General features: G+C 36.3%; 1 protein-coding gene across 1 annotated transcript in view; it reads right to left on the bottom strand.

Annotated features, from left to right (window-relative positions):
• The window catches only part of LRP1B (LDL receptor related protein 1B), a 2108848-nt gene that overhangs the window by 1707979 nt on the left and 380523 nt on the right, over window positions 1-20346 (bottom strand). Inside the window, exon 2 of the mRNA XM_066345498.1 lies at window positions 18652-18774. Within this exon, the coding sequence (XP_066201595.1) occupies window positions 18652-18774 (123 nt within the window). The remainder of the gene's footprint in view (window positions 1-18651; window positions 18775-20346) is intronic.

Genomic DNA, 20346 nt, shown 5'->3' on the forward strand with positions numbered 1-20346 from the left:
AGATGGTTCTTGAGAAGGAAACTTCTCCTGATGAAGATGCTGTGAATATCATTAAAATAACAACAAAGGATTAGAAAATTTAGTTGATAAAGGAGTGGCCGGGTTTAAGATAGTTGACTTCAATTTTGAAAGAAGTTCTGTTGGTAAAATGTTAACAAACAGAATCACATGCTACAGAGAAATCTTTCGTGAAAAGAAGAGTCAATAGATGCTGCGAACTTCATGGGAGTCTTATGTAGGAAATTGTCACGGTCATCCCAAATTCCAGCAGCCACCACCCTGACCAGTCAGCAGCCATGAACATCAAGGCAAACCCTTCAACAGCAAAAAGATTATGACTTGCTGAGGGCTCAGATGATGGTTAGTATTTTCTAGCAATGAAGTAGTTTTAAGTTAAAGAATGTGCAATACATTATTTTTTAAGACATAAAACTATTTTTTACTTAACTGATTATAGTGTAAACATAACTTTTATATGCACTGAGAAACCAAAAAACTTGAGTGACTCCCTTAATTGTGATACTTGCTTTACTGTGGTTGTCTAGAATGTACCCTGCCATATCTTCAAGGCATGCCTGTATTATCAGTAAGTTTTCTAAGGCCTTGACATTAATATAAATGGTTAACATGTGAAGTTCTATTTTTAAAAATAGTATTTAAATTATTTCATGTATCATTTCTATTAAGAATATAATGTTTGCTGAAGTGATTCTGAAAAATTTTGGTTAAAATTTTTTTAATATCACAAGTGATGAAGTATATTAAACAAAAACATTTCCAGGGAAAATACCAAAATGAGGGAATTATATTTCCAAAAACATTTAGAAAGTTAGGAAAATGCACTAAAACATACAGGCAGATGAGTATAGAATTTTCTCTTTCTTTTGAATGCTAACATGGAAACTAACAGCCTGGGAACCTATTTACAGATAGTACATAAATACATAAAATCTTTTTCTTAATACTTTGTCCATGATGAATATTATGCAAAAGCAAATTCCCAACAAACATTATTAATTTTTACTCTATTACTAGACTGTCAACCAAATCATTACGGATCAGATTTCAATAATGCTTAATATTTGCAATTGCTTCTCTGTCTTTAATATGGTGCACTATCAGAAAAGTAAACTTAAAATTAACATTGAAGTTGCAACACATTTTTTCACTGTAGTAATTTTCAGAAAGATTAACAAGAGGATGTCATGGAAGAAGTGAGAATGGACCCACAGAACTGATGTAGGTTCTAGAGACCCGACAACTGCAGCATGCTAGGCAGAAAGCAGTCTTGCTCTCTTCTGTTAAATTTTCAAATTTTAACAGTGTATTAAATAAATAATCCAATCCAGCAATGCTGAATTCACTTACAAAAGATTATCTAGGTAGTCAGTGAACCATGGCTAAAGCACCACATTCCTGCAGTTATATGGGTCCCCGTGAGTCAAACTGACAAAATGACCACTTCATTCACTAATTAATATATTTGGCTATTGCATTCCATTGAAGAAATTTTTTAAAGATATATTTTACTTCATTTTTAACTTTATTCAGTTTTTTTTTTTTAGAGAGAGAGAGAAAGGGAGAAGGGAAAAGAGCAGGAAGCATCAACTCCCATATGTGCCCTGAGCAGGTAAGCCCAGGGTTTTGAACCAGCGACCTCCAGCATTCCCAGGTCGACACTCCATCCACTGTGCCACCACAGGTCAGGCCAAGAAATTTTCATAATTACTTTAATGTCTCACTTTTTAATGATGATATGCCTCTCTGATGGAAATCAGTTGATAATAAAAAAAATTTAAAATAAAATTTCAAAAATATAATTTACTTACTTTTCATTTTACATACTTATCAGCAGCCATGTTAAAGGAGTAAATTTCATGTGGGCTGTTTTCCCTGCTGATTACAACAGGTTAGCCTTTGCTTTCATGGTTACTGTGTATACAGTGTCAATCATCGACTGCTTTTCCTCTGTTCACACTCAAGTGTTAGTATTTTTTTTTCTGATTAAAATAGCTTCATACCCCATACTTTATGAAACCTCTAAATACTTATTTGAAATCAAAACTTTGCTTCTTTTTTAAAGAGTGATATGCTTCTCTTTCAAAAAAACCATCTGCTTTCAAATTTCATCAGTGATTTTAAGAAGAAAAAGTTATTACACTTTAAACATATTTATTGCTAGAATAAAGGGTAACATTCAACAACTTTTCAAATGCATTGAATAGTTTTTCTGTAGTATCTAAAGTCCATATTATCATTACCATAATAAGAGTTTTTATAAAAGGTTTCTTTGGGCCTAGTTGCCAGAGTTAAGTGTGAGAAATCACAACACTCCAAAAAAATATTATAATTCAAAAATTATTCATAGTTATTAGGCTTATTTTCATACGACAATGCTTCAAAAATTTTAAATTCCTATTTTTATTTGCTTTTTCTTTACAGAAGATAGCAATGAATTATTTATAATAATTATTAGTTTATTCTCACAAATGCATAAATTATTTGCTGAAATTTATATACATTTAATCTATTTTGCTCTGTACTATTGGAGATGTTTAGAATCATTTGTTTTATAGAACTTCAAATTCTCCACTTTTATAGCATTTATTGTAATATAATCCCTCATTTATGATTATATTAAAGTTTGAGGCAGCTCTTGGAATTTATATTTACTTCTTTTCTTTATTCTCTTTCTTTTTATCTATCATAGATACAAAGGGTTTTTATCCCTACTATTTCTAATTAACTTGAAATATTTAAATTGAACTTCTTGTTGATTAAGTAGCTGTGATATCTTTGTTATATACGTAATAGAACTAGTTGAGAAAGATGAAAGTTAAGGCAGATGAACATAATAAATAAAAATGCATTAAAAATAAGCATATAATAAATACTATTTGAATTAAGAGAGTTAAAATTAGAGCAAGAAGAAACAGGGTAGGGAGGAAAACAGGCCATAGAAGATTTAGCACTTCAATAGTATAATAACACAAAGAAAAATGTTATGATGAAAGTCATGTTTAGCACAAGGGCCATCAGAATAAATGACAAAAAGAAAACAGTATGGATACAAGTAGTTAGGCAGACAAAATAAAAGAGTTGGGAAAAATAAGATATGAAATAAAAACAAGCCAATGATGACACAGTATACATTAGCTAAATAACAATACAATAACTACTCATTAAAACTATCTATAAAGCAATGTTGGTTTATTTCTTAGATATAATCAGCATCCTTCTTTATTTATTCTCATTTGTGGAATTAATATTTTAGTCTGGAAGAAAGTAACTATCTCTTCATATCTTGAATGTTGGTATATAATTCATGGAGGTATTTTAATCTTGATTTATGTAAATCTCCAAGAAATGCCATGATCTAAACCATACAAGTTACTAATAAAAGTGCTTTCACTTTGCATCTCTGCATCTCTGAAATGAGGAAAACAGAAGAGTATTGATTTCAATTAACAAAGGGAAAGGTGTATTATTTTATCAAGACAAATGCTCACATTTGGTAAAACCTAAGCTCCTATGAATCATCTGATTACAATCTCAGATTAATAAAACACCAACTGAAGTTTTTTTTTTCCTGTCAAGCCTGATTAAAATCTGCTCATACTGGTGTGCCATTTACCAAACCTATCCTAATTAGCTCTTTGAGTATGAATTTCTCTAAACAAACTACATATTATTTTAAAATAAAAATATTACTTATTTAAAGTTGAAGTTTAGTCCAGTTGTTAACCATTGAAGATTTACAGTATGTAATACAACATATATTTAGGGTGTGATAGTAAGAAGATGCTTAGGAAGTAGTCAGTATTCTCAAGAAATTTATACATCTGTATTATGACTTCAAAAATATTTTTAAAAGTATATAATTTGTGTCTTAAGCAAAATAAAGTCTTCTGACCAGCCTAAAGATAGTAATCAGAGCAGCCCTCTGGGAATGATAGGTCAAAAACTCAAAAGTTAAGTTTTGTAATACGCAAGGAACATTCCCTCTCTGAGAAAGTCCACATAACTGTACTGGAAAGAATTATTTTATCAGAACCTGAAAATACTCTAAGGCCCATCAGTATTTCTGTCACAGATTCGTTCATTGGTGAAAATAGTAAAGTTGTAAAATACTGCTTTGAGCAAAAACCTGACAATGGAGCATTGCATTAAATGTAATTAAGTACTTAATAGATTTTCCAAAAGATTTATATGGCTACTTTTTTAGGTTATTGAAAATTAAAAGTAAAGCTAATTGATTGACAGAGTTTTGCTGAATGTAAATTAAAAACAGTCTGAAAGAACACTTGGAAAGTAGAACTTGATCTAATTGTTTTTGGCAAAGATATTCATCCCCTGTATTAGGACGTCTTTCTGAAAATTAAGCAAACAGGGCACCATTTATACTTACTGTACAGTATTTTCGTCTACTAATCAAATTCTTCCATTTCCAGTGCTATCAACATAAAAAAGAAGCCACAGATATATTAAGTAAACTGATCCCTTCCTATTATAGAAAAATATTGTTGTGTGTGTACATACATGTGTCTGTGTTTGCATTGTACTGGTGCACATGAGCTCTAGAGAGAATACAGAAGCAACTGTCAAAGTTAATTTGTAGATACACCTCTACTTTTTAGTTTAAACTTAGCAATTTGCTTAGAAATTATATTGGCCCTGGCTAGTGGCTCAGTGGATAAAGTGCCAGCCCAGTGTATGGATGTCCTGATTCAATTCCTGGTCAGGGCACACAGGAGAAGTAACCATCTGCTTTTCTCCTCCTCCCCTCCCTCTTATCTCCCTCTTCTCCTCGCACAGCTAGTGGCTTGATTGGTTCCAATGTGGCCCTGGGTGCTGAGAATAGATCCGCTGGTCCAAGCATGTCAGCCTCAGGTACTAAAAATAGCTTGGTAGTGGCACATCAGCCCTAGGTGGGATTGCTGGGTGAGTCCCAGTCAGTGTGCATGCAGGAGTCTGCCTCACTATCTCCCCTCCTCTTACATAAATAAATAAGTAAACAAACAAATAAATAAAAAAGATGAAATCTATGTTACAAAATTTTAATGGTCAAGAAATCTAGTGTATATAGGTGTTTCTTATATTATTCCTCTAATTTTCTTACTGCTTAAAATTCTCAATAAAAAGCAGGGGAGGAACCTTTGATCTTTTAAACAAATAACAATTTACATTTATTAGATAGGCTAGTAACTAAAAATGTCTTAGAATAAAAAATAAAAATAAAAAAGAGTAAATCATTTTGAGCATTATGGGCTGAATTGTGATCTCCCAAAATTTATGTTGAAGTGCTCATAGCCCCATACCTCAGAATGTGACAGTATTTGGAGACAGAACCACTGAGGAAAAATGCAGTTATATGGGTAGGCCCTAATCCAATGACTGATGTCCTTAAAAGAAGAGATTAGGGTCCAGACACACCCACCACATAAAAGCTGCAGAGAAAGGTAGCCATCTATAAGCCAAAGAATGAAGTCTCAGAATGAAACCCAACCTGCCAACATCTTGAACTTAAACTTCTAGCCTCCAGAACTATGAGGAAATAAATTTCTGCTGCTTAAGCCACCAGTCTGTTATTTTTTATGGCAGCCCTAGCAAACTAATATACTGTGTTAGAGTTCTAAGAACAACTCCTAGTGACACTCGGCCTTCTACAGCCCTTTATCTGGTAGATGTGGGTGTAATCTGTGAATATGACATAGTCTCAGGATTACACTATATTATATAGCAAGAAAAAAAATATTTAAGTGCTCTAAATCTAATCACCTGAGGTTTTAAAAAACAGAGAGGTGTTTTTCCATATGGTAGCCCAGGAGGAAGTCAGGAATTGAAAATACAAAGCATGAAGGATTTTTGACAGAGGAAAACCTGCTGGCTTTGAAAGTGGAGGGAGCCATCTGTCAAGGCATATTGGTGGTCCTTAGTTGTTATGAAAACCTGAAGCCGACAGCCATTACAAATTTGTAACCCAGTCTTACAATCACAAGAACTGAACTCAGCCAACAACCTAAATGAGTTAGATAAGATTCGTCCTTAGACCTTCCAGATAACAGAACCTGAAAAAAGCGTTGATCTCAGTCTTATGAAGTAGGGAACCCATTTGATCCTTCCAAGACTTCTGACATACAGAATTGTGAAACAAGAAATAGAATTTTAACGTGTTAAATTAGTGGTAATTTGTTACACAACATTAGAGAGCTAATAAAAACCTCATCTACAGAGTTATGTTCAACAATGGGTTTTTAAGTTACTACGTGTGTGTGTTTGTGCATTGTGGTTTGTGTGTATGTGTAAGCAAAAAAGTTTAAGAAAATATTAATTACATTTTCCAGATTCAATTTTTTTTATTTGCATACAGATAAAGTTCATATACATGAGTAGATAAAATATTAACCTATCTATCTTTTATAATTGTCAATATAATAGCTTACAAATTTATAACCATAGCCTTTCTGGCTGGAAAAATAATTAAAACCCTCTAATTGTTGTTACTACTTCTGTCTTTCATCATTATTATATTAATCTTGTCATTCCCAACATCTATCCCAGGATTTGTTACACAGTATTCACTCAATTAAACTAGGATGGGTATAAATTGAATAGTCAAATATATAAATATATCTGGATAGAGTATGTGGAGGTGGTGTGTAGTGTAATGGAAAGCATGCTGACTTGAGGGTAATGTGAGATGGGCAAGCATGAAAAGTCTTGCCTTCACTAAGAAGGAATCTTCATGGAATCAAACTTCTCTGAGCATCGTGGGCTTGCTTTATCTAGAAAGCTCTACAGTATGACACAGTGTCCATTTGTAGCTTTGTCATTTAATTGCTTTAAGACCTTCTGTAAATAACTTTCCTCAAGCTTTATTTTATCATCAATAAAAGGGGGCCATGGTTTGTATTATAGGCAGGGCCTCCATTAGCTCATATAGTGCCTTCATGCAAATTATAAAGATTTGCGCGCTGGCCGGTTGGCTCAGTGGTAGAGCGTTGGCCTGGTGTGTGGAAGTCCTGGGTTCGATTCCCAGCCAGGGCACACAGGAGAAGCACCCATCTGCTTCTCCACCCCTCCCCCTCTCCTTCCTGTCTGTCTCTCTCTTCCCCTCCCGCAGCCGAGGCTCCATTGGAGCAAAGATGGCCCGGGCGCTGGGGATGGCTCCTTGGCCTCTGCCCCAGGCGCTGGAGTGGCTCTGGTTGCAACAGAGCAACGTCTGGAGGGGTAGAGCATCGCCCCCTGGTGGGCAGAGCATCGCCCCTGGTGGGCGTGCCGGGTGGATCCCGGTCCGGCGCATGCGGGAGTCTGTCTGACTGTCTCTCCCCATTTCCAGCTTCAGAAAAAAATACAAAAATAAATAAATAAATAAATAAATAAATAAATAAATAAATAAATAAATAAATAAAAATTTGCCTTCTTTTCAAGATAGTTTATTTGCATGTGTGGGAAAATATATACACCTGTGCTGTTAACGATACCTAGGTCACCCTAGCGCCCTGCACAATCTGAAAAACTGTACCTAGCATCCTGCTCAAAGCTGTTGTCAGGATCAAAGGAGATAATTCATATAAAGATCATATTTCAGCATATGGATCATATTAATCATCCATTTTGTGTCAGTAACATCATCATCAACTTTATCATAAATATCATCTTCTCTAACATGGAATTAATCACATTTAATCAGGATAGAGGACTAAATTAGCAAGTCTAAAGTCCTGGCACGTGGTGGGGCATTGGGATAAATGTTGGAAGAAGAGCTCCTGGTAAAAACCTTAAGCACAGTATGTAGTTCTTCAATAAATGGCTGCTAATTGGTTGTTTTCTAGTTTTCTCAAAGAAAATATATGTATTTTGAGAAGTTTAGTCCAGTGACAAAATTGTCTTCACTATTTAAGTCATTTATTAAAAAATTGAATTCTGTGTGCCAATTTGGAAGTAAAATGTAACAAAATTCCCAAAGGTCCTTGTATACAAAGAAATATTTCATTTTGCTGTCAAATTACATCTGTTCTATTGCCTGACCCACTGATTAATTTAGAATTAAAGATTTTAACAGTTTAATATAGATTATAGTGAACTAATATAGTATATTATTAATATTCATATTATAATTAATATGTACTAGCTATGCATTTCTATTGTTTTCTACAAAAATAAAGGTAATTAAGTCATCTTTCTAAGTTCGTGTTTTATTTTATAACAGCCATTATTGTAAAGTTGGCCACCACATAGCCCTCTAAATGAGAGTCTTAGATCACCAGGAAGAATGGTCAGGTAAATCTATTTTTCTTTTAATTTTGGAGCAACCCATCATCCATCAGTATTTGAAAAAAAATCTGTATTAATTATCTATTAAATTTTTATTAAACAATATTTCATTTTCATACAAATAGCACTGTTTCAATTAGGTTTTTTTAGAGGGTTATAACCACTACTATAAGGAGGGGTCTTTTATTCCATCAGAAACTGATTGGTGATTCCATTTCATATCTTTTTCACAGGATTATAATGCTAGTAATTTTAGTACTCTGATAATATATCTCTTCAAGAAAAGGGAAATGTTTACATAATAGCATTATTCTTATACTGATATAAAAATAATTGGAATTTTATTAGCTATACTGTACACTACTATATTAGTCTGTTAGGGCTCTCATAACAAAATACCACAGAGTGAATGGCTTACACAGTTTGGGAAGCTGGAAATCCAAGGTTAAGATGCTGGCAGGTTGGCTTACTCCAAGGTCTCTGTCTTTGGATGGCAGATGGCTGCACTCTGACTGTCTCTTCCTTAGAGGCTGAGTGGATTGCTATCAGCGACATTCACTGACTGGTATTCTCCCGCCTATATCCTTTGTTACCCCTCCTTCCCTGAACATTCCATTTTTGTGAGCAATCTTTCCCATCCTGAAAATCAGGAACGCTAATGTTACAAAGATCTTAAATTAAAAAATTCAACCCCAAGTCAGTTATACTGCCTGCATGTGAACAGGGCCAAGACAGCAATTAGTAGAATGATGATACACTCTTTGTCCTACTGAACATTCTACAGGAAGATTATAGTAGCACGTTATACTCTGCTTTCAGGGAAGGATGATGGAAGATATGAGGGAAGGGGCAGAAAAGGAGAGACACTGCCATTAAAATAAGTTCTCAGAACACAACATTCTTTAGAGCTTCATTTAGCAAAATATGTCATTTTAGAAGCACTTCTGAGTGAAAGTCAAATGTAAATTTTATACACTGACTATAAAGAATAAAACGTCCTCCGGGAAGAAATGTGCTCACCCGTGAAAGGTAAGAGGCCTTCATCCCCAACCCCAAATGCTAGCTTAGTTGTGGATAAGTGATGGATTGAGTCATTTCTGAGAGGACTCCTTGCTCAGCCTTCAGTTTGTCCCCATAGAGCTCTGCGAGAACACTTGTTTACAGCACGTCATCCCTTAAGCCAAGGACATTTACCAGCATTGTCTCTAGAATTAATTCATTTTATTTTACCCCCTTTATTTTACATTATTTCAAATTTTTTATTCCCTGTAGTTTTCAGTCCAGACCAAGGGGAATGAGGCCCTTTTTTCCTGTGATCTTGGTTCAGAAAACCAAAAAGCAGTGATTTCTGGAGTAAAAAGTGAGGTCCTTTTTAATGCTGGTCTTGCTCCACCTGTCTCAACTGTAGTGCACTGAGTTTTAGCACCTATGCCTTCAATCAACCTTTCTTAAAATTGCAGAGGCAGACTTTCGGTGAGGTGTTAGCACCTTGCAGGGTGAATAGAGAAACATGACCCTTCCCTCCCATCCCTGTTGTGTGAAGGAAATGAATCAATATGAAACAGGCCTTTACAATTCACTGTTGTACTTTTCCCCACCTGCATGTCATCCTTTCATATCAACGCTTAGGTGGGAGTCCTTTTATTATTAATGGCGGGTCAGTGTTTTGGCCTCTCCACTGTTAAAACAAAGAGCCTCACAGTAAAATGAAGAACAAAACAAAATGAATTGAAAGAGACATAAACTGTCCCCAAGGGTCTCATATGCTTTCCCTTTACTCTGTAAAATCATTTCAGCTTCTCTACCTAACAAAAGCTCTGCTTTGTGGTTCTCCTATATTAGCTCATTGCAAAGCGACCTCTAAATCACTATTACTTAGAAACAAGGACCATACTTCCATTCATTTTATTGTTCCTATACTCTACTTTCAGTGATAATCTACTATATATGTTTAAAGAGCAATATCTATTTGCTAATAATATCCCACCTGAATTTCAATTTTTCTCTGACCTCTGTCAAGGAAAGAAGGTTTAGGAAGAAATTATAAAAGGATTTCTACCTTATATCCTAAGGGAAAGGCCATTGTGTTAATATAAGAAGTTCATTAATATCTTTCTATCTAAATACAGTTAAAATCACACAACACAAATGTAATAAAGGCAATGGTTACTTCGTGCAGAGGCATGGCACATCTAACCCTAACAACTTACAGCCACTTTCATTTTTTATAAATGCTTCTATTCCTATTACTCAGGAGACTTGTTTTCTTTGTAGCACTATTCAATTAGAAGTGTTCACTCCCTGGCCCTGGCCGGCTGGCTCAGTGGTAGAGCATTGGCCTGGCGTGCAGGAGTCCCAGGTTCTATTCCCGGCCAGGGCACACAGGAGAGGCACCCATCTGCTTCTCCACCCCTCCCCCTCTCCTTCCTCTCTGTCTCTCTCTTCCCCTCCCGCAGCTGAGGTTCCATTGGAGCAAAGTTGGCCCGGGCGCTTGGGATGGCTCTGTGGCCTCTGCCTCAGGCTCTAGAATGGCTCTGGATGCAACAGAGCGACGCCCCAGAGGGGCAGAACATTGCCCCCTGCTGGGCGTGCTGGGTGGATCCCGGTCGGGCACATGTGGGAGTCTGTCTGCCTGCCTCCCCATTTCCAGCTTCAGAAAAATGAAAAAAAAAAAAAAGTGTTCACTCCCTAAGCCAATGTTACAAGATTCTGTTGGGAGAGCCTTCTGTGTTTTTCAAATGATTCCATACTTATGAATTGGTGGCCTCTGGGGTCTTTTTAGGAGTAACATAAGGGGTCCCCAAACTTTTTACACAGGGGGCCAGTTCACTGTCCCTCAGACCGTTGGAGGGCTGGACTATAAAAAAAACTATGAACAAATACCTATGCACACTGCACATATCTCATTCTAAAGTAAAAAAAAAAAACGGAAACAAATACAATATTTAAAATAAAGAACAAGTAAATTTAAATCAACAAACTGACCAGTATTTCAATGGGAACTATGGGCCTGCTTTTGGCTAATGAGATGGTCAATGTCCGGTTCCATATTTGTCACTGGTAGCTGTAACAAGTGATATGACATGCTCCCGGAGCCGTGATGCGTGCATCCTGCGTCACCGGAAGTATAATAGTATTGTAGGTGAGCGATGCCGCATGGTGCTCCTCTCACTGACCACCAATGAAAGAAGTGCCCCTTCCAGAAGTGCGGAGGGGGCTGGATAAATGGCCTAGGGGGCCGCAGTTTGGGAACCCCTGAGTAAGATCCTTCCTTACCTCATTATTTAAAAACACACAAAAAAGGAGGATAACTTTAAAGAAATTTAAACTCTGTTTTTCACTAATAACAGCCAACTTAGAGGAGTATGGAAGGACCATAAATTCAATTTCCTAAGATGAAATAACATCTATATTCCAGGACTGCAGTGTCAATTACAAAATATTATTCACTAATGTGTTTTTAGCCATATGTTTTAACTTTAGTCAATTGGGCAACATGATGTTTTTGGAAGTGTTCTTAGAAAAAGCCACCTGTCCCAAAAATAATCTCTAACCAAATTTGTCTTAATATTTAAATGTAATTAATATACCTAATTATTAGAAACTGTTGATAATTTAACTTGAATTTTTGTATGTGGTAAATTAATTTTATTCCTAGTCACGTCCTTAGGGACTAAAACTGACTTTAAGTAAGACTGGGATCAGGGGGCAGTTAGGATGCTCCCAAAGAAGAACTGTAGGGTACGGTGCTTGCTTAGAGCTCTGAGTATCTGGAATGCAGAATGGGGTCTGCAGTAGAGAGGGGGTCCTACTGTAGAACAGGCATCATCCAAGCACTTCACTATGAGGCAGTTACTATCATGTCCATTGTACAGATGAGATCATGGAGTCCTGAAGTGGTTAAGTCAGTTTCCCAGGAGAAAAGATATTTGTGGAAGAATTGACCTTGGAAACAAGTAGTTGAGATTCAGAAACCCAGATGGTACGGTGTGCTTGGCATTCCCTACACAGTGGGTGGAGAGAAGAAAAGAGAGTGGAGGGACAGACACGCAAGGCACATGCCTACCCAGTATCTACTCGCCCCTCCCTCCCTCCTGGCAGAGCCACTGATTCCATTTTGAAAGGCAACAAGCCCCTGTTGAAGACACTCATTGCTCCACACCCCATATGAGCAGTTCTGGTAAAGGAGATCGAAGCACTTATATACTGACTTAGCTTTTTGTAAAAAGTTATTGCTTTTCTGAAAAACAGAGTAACTCATTGGCACTTGCCTTTTCTCTTTCCCATATTTCTGCCTGAGTGGAACTGTCTACTGGCAGAGGCAGAGCAGCCCCACTGTGGCCGTGAGTCTGACAGCACCATGCTGTGGACGGCAGGACAGAAGGATGGAGAAAGCCAGGTGCCACTCTACCATAGTCATCTTAATTCTGAACGCTTTAATTCTTCAACTTTTTGAGTGAGTAAAAGAAAACCCTATTTAGGTAAGCTACTGTTTCTGTTCTATGTGATGAAATGGAATCCTAAGCAATAAGGTGGCATACAACCATAGAAGAATAAAAATCCCGCTTCTATAAAAAACGCTGTATGGCCTGAGTGTGGCACTGTATGATGGGGGTATAAACACAGCTCCATGTCACAAGCTTGCACTGTGAGGGGTTATTCTGTTTCCTGTGGTGACTCTACCTGGGCACAGACCCACCTCTTTAGGTTCACAGTAGATATACATAGTGCAGCAATGACATTGAAATGAATTGGGAAACTTCAGCCTGTAGGCCAGGGGTCCCCAAACTTTTTACACAGGGGGCCAGTTCACTGTCCCTCAGACTGTTGGAGGGCCGGACTATAAAAAAAACTATGAACAAATCCCTATGCACACTGCACATATCTTATTTTAAAGTAAAAAAACAAAACAGGAACAAATACAATATTTAAAATAAAGAACAAGTAAATTTAAATCAACAAATTGACCAGTATTTCAATAGGAACTATGCTCCTCTCACTGACCACCAATGAAAGAAGTGCTCCTTCTGGAAGTGTGGCAGGGCCGGATAAATGGGCTCAGGGGGCCGCATGCGGCCCGCTGGCCATAGTTTGGGGACCCCTGCTGTAGGCCTTATCAGGTCTGTGACTTATTTTTGTACAGAGTATAAGCTGAGAATGTGTTTTCCATTTTAAAGCATTTAAAAAACAAACAAACAAAACAAGAAAACTATTCAACAAAGATCATATGGGCTCATAAACTCTAAGATATTTATCATCTGGTTCTTTTTTTTTTTTTTTTTGTATTTTTCCGAAGCTGGAAACGGGAAGGCAGTCAGACTCCTGCATGGGCCCCACTGGGATCCACCTGGCATGCCCACTAGGGGGCGTTGCTCTGTTGCAACCAGAGCCACTCTAGCGCCTGAGGCAGAGGCCATGGAGCCATCCTCAGAGCCTGGGCAAACTTTGCTCCAGTGGAGTCTTGGCTGCGAGAGGGGAAGAGAGAGACAGAGAGGAAGGAGAGGGGGAGGGGTGGAGAAGCAGATGGGCGCTTCTCCTGTGTGCCCTGGCCGGGAATAGAACCCAGGACTCCTGCACGCCAGGTCGACGCTCTACCACTGAGCCAACCAGCCAGGGCCTATCATCTGGTTTTTTACAGAAAAAGCTGATTCCTGCAGAAGGACAGGACAGAATCAATTATCACAACCAATTGACAGTAAATTATCACAACCATTCCGGTTGCAAATGCTACCCCCTTATAAGGCCATTTTCACTCTTCTTTGTTAACAAATGAGTCATATATCAGAAACATGATCTGTAATTAAAGTGCCCTGAATAATTTTCTGAGTGGGGGTGGGAGGGTAGTAGAGGGCAATAGGAAAGAAGGAGAAATAACAGCACTAATACTGCTCTGACTTTTAAAGAATGAATCTGTTTTAAGTATATTAAAGTCAGTTTCCCAGAAAATATCAAACATCAGCTGGAGCTGATTGTTGGAAAGGAAGTATCATTAAGCATTCAACAGAAAATCCTAGAAGGAATTAAATTTTGAATACTTCGCAATAAAAGTGCCTTTCAAGAAGACTTTCCGGCCACAGGTGGTACCAAGCTTTCACTTCACAAATAAATGTTTCCACTCTTCATTTTAATTCTTGTCACACACAGCTCGAGACAAACAACTGAATGGCAAGCCCTGAGAAGAAGGACAGTGATTTCCCTGATTTCTTATTCTCATGACCTCATGGGGCCCAAAGATGATTAGCCATTTATTTAACAAAATTACTGCAAATAATGTAGAGCATTATAGACTTTCATTTTTAATACAAAGCTAAAGAATCATTTCTCATCCAAGGGCAAGGCTATAAATTATTAAAGTTCTCCATTTTCATATTTTAGAAAACTCATCTTGGTTTTCTGAGTGCATGTTTATCTTCTAGCGCATTTTAGGCATCAGCATTTCACAAGGAAAGCTTTTCTTCTTCCTTGACAATATCCTGGTTTTTTTCCTATAGAAATTTTGACATTTTATAATGTCATAATAAATTCCATGCTATATTAGTTTTCTTATCATTTTAAAGGCTAAGTGGATTTAAGAAAAATATGTGTATTGCTTCAGTAGTTTTCATCTAATATTTTGTAGATACAACATACTTCATAGCAAAACTAATAACATACATTTGTTTTTACACTAAGCACAAAATCAGCCTTCCTGAGAATGTCTTCATGGTTTTTGATTTCTAGTATCTATCTTTCATACCAAAGGTATACATTCAGATAATTATTAAATTATGCACTATTGTATGTAGATCAGTGATGACTGGAAATGAATGTCATAGGAAAATACATTATAAAGCACTATGATTAGAAAAAATAGTAACTGTCAACAACTGGATTGATAAATGAAAATTTGAAGTCTGCTATCTTTTATAAGGGTTTTCTATGCTTGTTCAGATTTCAACTGGTATTATCTAAGACCATTCATCTGAAACAGGCAGATTAAATGTAGATCAAAATATGTTGCCTAGTTTGATTACCCAAGCATATAAAGAGTTATTTCTGTCTTTGTTGTATGGTTCATTGATATAACAATAGTTTTAGTGTTTTCTTTAAGGATATTCAGCAATTTTGATATGCAAGAATAAAATCAGAATGGCCAAAATAAAAAAAAAATAAATCTAATTAATCAAATGTCATTGGAGAATAAATAAGCTTACACTTAGAAAGTGCCAAAAATATTTTGAGTAAGTATAAATTTCATTTTAAAAACTAAGTAAGCAGAAAAATCTATCAATCAACAGTTTTAATTAACCCACATGTAATTTCTAATTTGAGACCTCAGTCTGCTAAAGCTACAAATTCTGTGAATTGAAGGACCCACCTTTTTCATAAACCCAAGATGGTGTTTACTTTCTGGGCAGGATGGATATTCAAAATCTTTAAGAACATAGTGGTAGAGAGACTGACCAGTCAGAGCAGATGCCCAATCAGTCAGTGTGGATACTGGCTGGCAAATACACGTCTGGTCCACTGATGTGACCCTGCTGGTGTCAGCCATGCTCCAGAGGCATGAAGTCAGCATGGGAGGGATAGCAGATTATCTGTCATGTAGCCAATTTGACATTTTTCTGTGAGGTGTTCTCTCTTGGAGCTTTTGCTGTGACAATCCAGGTCCTTGATCCTACACCATACCACAAATCAGATCCAGTTTAATTTACCTACTCATCTTAGTCCTGAGCAAAAGGGAATACCATCATTCTCTATTCTTCACCAGCATAAAGGGAACTTCTGCCTAGGTAGGCTATCCAGTCTTTATATTTTCAATTATTTTTGCATTGTGCAAGGTGCATAGCTCCATAGCATTTTTTCAACCTCGATTTCTTGTATATGGATACCAAAAATATATCTAATGTCCCTGAAAATTCCCATCAGGAATTTTTTGGGAAGATAATGACAGAAATGCTATACTCTATTATCAAAACTCAAAAATCTAAACATTCTGATTATGCTATTATATTCCTGTCTGCTAATGAGGAAAGGACTCCTTGGTGACAGTTCAATAAAAAGGGTAAAGCTTAAAGAGAATATATATATATTTAATGGCCAGAGAGTTTATTATTGTTGGTTTTTTACAGTACTGTGCCAACTATACTCAGGAATAATATTGAGATTTATTCCCATTTTAATCAACTTTATAAAGATAAAATTATATATAATAAAATTTACCCCTTTTAGTATACAAAATTCAATGTTTTAAAATATATAACAGAGTTGTGCAACCATAACTGCAATCCTACTTAAAAAATATTTTAATTACACCAAAAAGGGACCCCATACTCATCAGCAGTTCATCCTCACTGCCTTCCACTACACCACTCATCTACTTTCCATATATATATATATATATATATATATATATATATATATATATTTGTCAATTTAGGATCTTTCTATGAACCACATCATAAAATATATGATCTTCTGGGACTCCTTTTCCTTACCATGTTTTAAGGTATATCAACATAGCATATATAAGTACTTCATTCTTTTCTGTTGCTAAATAATAGTCTTTTATATGGATTTAAAACATTTGATTTCTACATTTGATTAGAGTTTTTTCCTATAAATCGATTATTTCCTCTTTTTATGTCTAGCATCCTTTCTATGCTATGGAAAGTCCAGGAAAGGCTTCCAGAATTAAACTGGTAAAATTGCTAAAAATTTCAAATGTAGTAAACAACTAAAACCTTTTTCTGTGTAAGAAGTGACCTGCTCAAAGTAAAAAGAAACAATTCATGCAAATATACAAGGACCCATATGTGACTGAAATTTTAAAAACACTAGCAAACATAAAGAAAATGAATAAGGATTGCCTCTGCTTTCTAATGGCAAGCTTTACATCAAAATTTCTATTGGCACTTTCTATAAGCTATGCAAACAAGTAGAGAAGAATGAAACCAATAGTGTTATCTCTAAACTATTCAGCAATCAGATGATAGATTGTTTTTTCCACTTTTCCCTTTGAGAATGATATTGATAAGCTGACATACTTGGTTGCATGGGGAGCACAGACTCATACTACAAATGCCTGAAACATCAATATTAAAATTTAAAGAACCATTCATACTCCTTATGATAATGGGTGTTTTATAACATTATATCACCTTTAGCTGTGGCTTACTATTTTTTAAAGCTCTTTCTTAAAAAAAATGTTTATTTTACTGATTTCAGAGAGAAGAATGAAGAGAGAGACGCACAGAGATCGGAACATCAATCTGTTCTTGGATGTGCCCTGACTGGACGTCGAACTGGCAGCCTCCCTGCTCTGCACAATGCTCAACAACCAAGCTATCTGGCCGGGGGATACTATTTATTTACAATGTTGTTTTCGTAGCATTTTTTTCATGTGGGAAAAAATTCCTCAGTGGATCTTGAGTCAGATACTGCAATAAAATTGCAATTAAAATCCATATGCATTGTGAACTTCTACATGATATTATAAAAGAAAAAATTCTCATTGTGCAAATGGATAAATATAATTTTTTTCCATTTCAAAAGAAGATAAGTAATAGTTTGTGTCATGCCCTATGATATTAACAGAAATAATAGTGGATGTAAAGCTTCATTAGCTCAGTATTCCTTCTATGTGCTCTTCTGCCTGAAAGTGTGTGAGATAAATTTTTGGAGAGTCTTATTCTCCTTTAGTGCCATGTTTTAAAGGATTATCTTCCTCTTCAAGCCATTTTTTTTTTCCTAATAGGAACACAATCACTTTGAAATAAGTAACCTTGCATTTTCTTTCCTTCATAATTAAGTGCCCACTACAAAACTGCAAAACTGCACTTTATGCTTTCATTCAGGTAGTCATTTTTTTTTTTCTTTTTAAAGGGAGAGACTCAGGGAGAGAGAGGTCAGAGGGACAGGAACATAGAGCTGATCCTATATGTGCCCTGACCAGGGATTAAATGGAACCAGCAACTTCTGTGCTTTGGGATGACGCTCCAAGCAACCGACCTATTCCGGCCAGGGTTTATATTTTATTTACTGATTGATTTTTAGAGAGACAGAGATAGGAGAGGGGGAAGGGAAGCACCCATTGATTGTTCCACTTAGCTGTGCATTCATTGGTTGTTTCCTGTGTGTGCCCTGACTAGGGATCGAATCCACAACCTGGATTGAAACTGCAACCTTGTTGGTTCAGAATAACACTCTTAAAAGACTGAACTAACTGAATGGGCCCACATAGTCATTTTAAAGAAAACATAAACCAAAGTTTTCAAGCTTCTTAAGCTAGCTGGAAAAAAGGAGAATCAATTACATCAGTCATCAGTGAAAACAACTGACATTTAGTTTCACACGTAAGGTAAACCTGAAGAGCATAAAAACCTTTCTACTCACAGGTATCTAACGACTCGTCTGAATCATCAGGGCAGTCGGGGTCCCCGTCACACAGCCAGCTCTGGGAGACACAAGTCACATGATCGTGGCAAAGAAATTCACCAGGATCACACAACTGCTGATCTGAAAATGAAAATGTTTCAAAATAAAATATGAATGATCTGAACATGAACACAAGAGCAATACAAAGATGAAATGTGAGAAAGCAATACATAAGGGTATATGGATGTGATCCACAGTTTCTTTTCAGTGGTAAAGCTAAACCAATTATTTTTCTTAGTTTTAGCCGCTCAGCTCAATTACACCATTTTGAGAGAACTGACTTTTTTTTTTTTTTTGTATTTTTCTGAAGCTGGAAACGGGGAGAGACAGACAGACTCCCGCATGCGCCCAACCGGGATCCACCCGCACGCCCACCAGGGGCGACGCTCTGCCCACCAGGGGGCGATGCTCTGTTCCTCCGGGGGGTCGCTCTGCCGCGACCAGAGCCACTCTGCGGGAGAGGAAGAGAGAGACAGAGAGGAAGGGGGGGGGGGTGGAGAAGCAAATGGGCGCTTCTCCTATGTGCCCTGGCTGGGAATCGAACCCAGGTCCCCCGCACGCCAGGCCGACGCTCTACCGCTGAGCCAACCGGCCAGGGCCTTGAGAGAACTGACTTTGATGTAGTCTCACACAGTCAGTCCTGGAATAGTTAGGAATTCTGTTTATATTTATGACTAGAGGCTTTGTCATACTGGATAAGGCATATAGATATCCCTGAGAGAAGATTTAATAGATGTTAATCGAGAGCAGAAGTTTTAAACACAAAATTTTTTATTCCTTCTTTGCCCTAAGAGAAAAAAAATAATCTGTAATAAAAGTTACAATTGTGCCTGACTGCTTCTCTGAGTTTTCAGTACTTAATTTTCCATCCTAATACTGGAGCTGCATGTCTCTACATTAATTAGATACACAATCTTATAATATTTTATTCTCCTTTTTGCTTTTTATCCTCAGGTGACAGTTTTGATTACCAAACAGCAAAAACGATAGTAAATTTTTATAAAGCTTTGTTCTATCTCAGACTTCTACAGTTTATGTATCCAAAAAAGTCTATTATTTTCCCACTACTATTTAAGAATCTTTAAGACTTATAGCCCTTCTTCAAGTCCCAGTAAACCCATCAGATGTTGTTTCTTTGCAATGCTATAAACCCATTTGATAAAATATTTCATTTTTATGTTTTAACTGGAATATATATATATATATATATATATATATATATATATTTACAATGAATGACCTTTGACTGTGAAGAGTACTGGGAACACCATAGTCATATGATATCACTTACACTTTTGTAGGTATGTACAGGAATGATTCAAAATTTCAAAAATCCATGAGTAAATAGGTATTTCAATATATATCAAAAAATTTCTAAGTAACATGAAAGCATTAGACTAGAGCTTAATTGGCATTTTTACCCTAGCAATTACAAAATAATGGTGTATCTTCCCTTTAATGGTTTGATAAAATATAGTATATCTTTCCTTTCTCTTCCTCAACTTCTTTTCTCCTACTCACCCCAACATAACTTTCAATTAATATACATTACAAATACAAAACACACCTTTAATCTATAGACATGGGTATATAATTAATTTTCCACTTTTAAACTATAGATATTTCCTAAAAATTAATATTATTATAACCTAT

This window comes from Saccopteryx leptura, chromosome 7, assembly GCF_036850995.1.
Source record: "Saccopteryx leptura isolate mSacLep1 chromosome 7, mSacLep1_pri_phased_curated, whole genome shotgun sequence".
Classification (NCBI taxonomy): domain Eukaryota; kingdom Metazoa; phylum Chordata; class Mammalia; order Chiroptera; family Emballonuridae; genus Saccopteryx; species Saccopteryx leptura.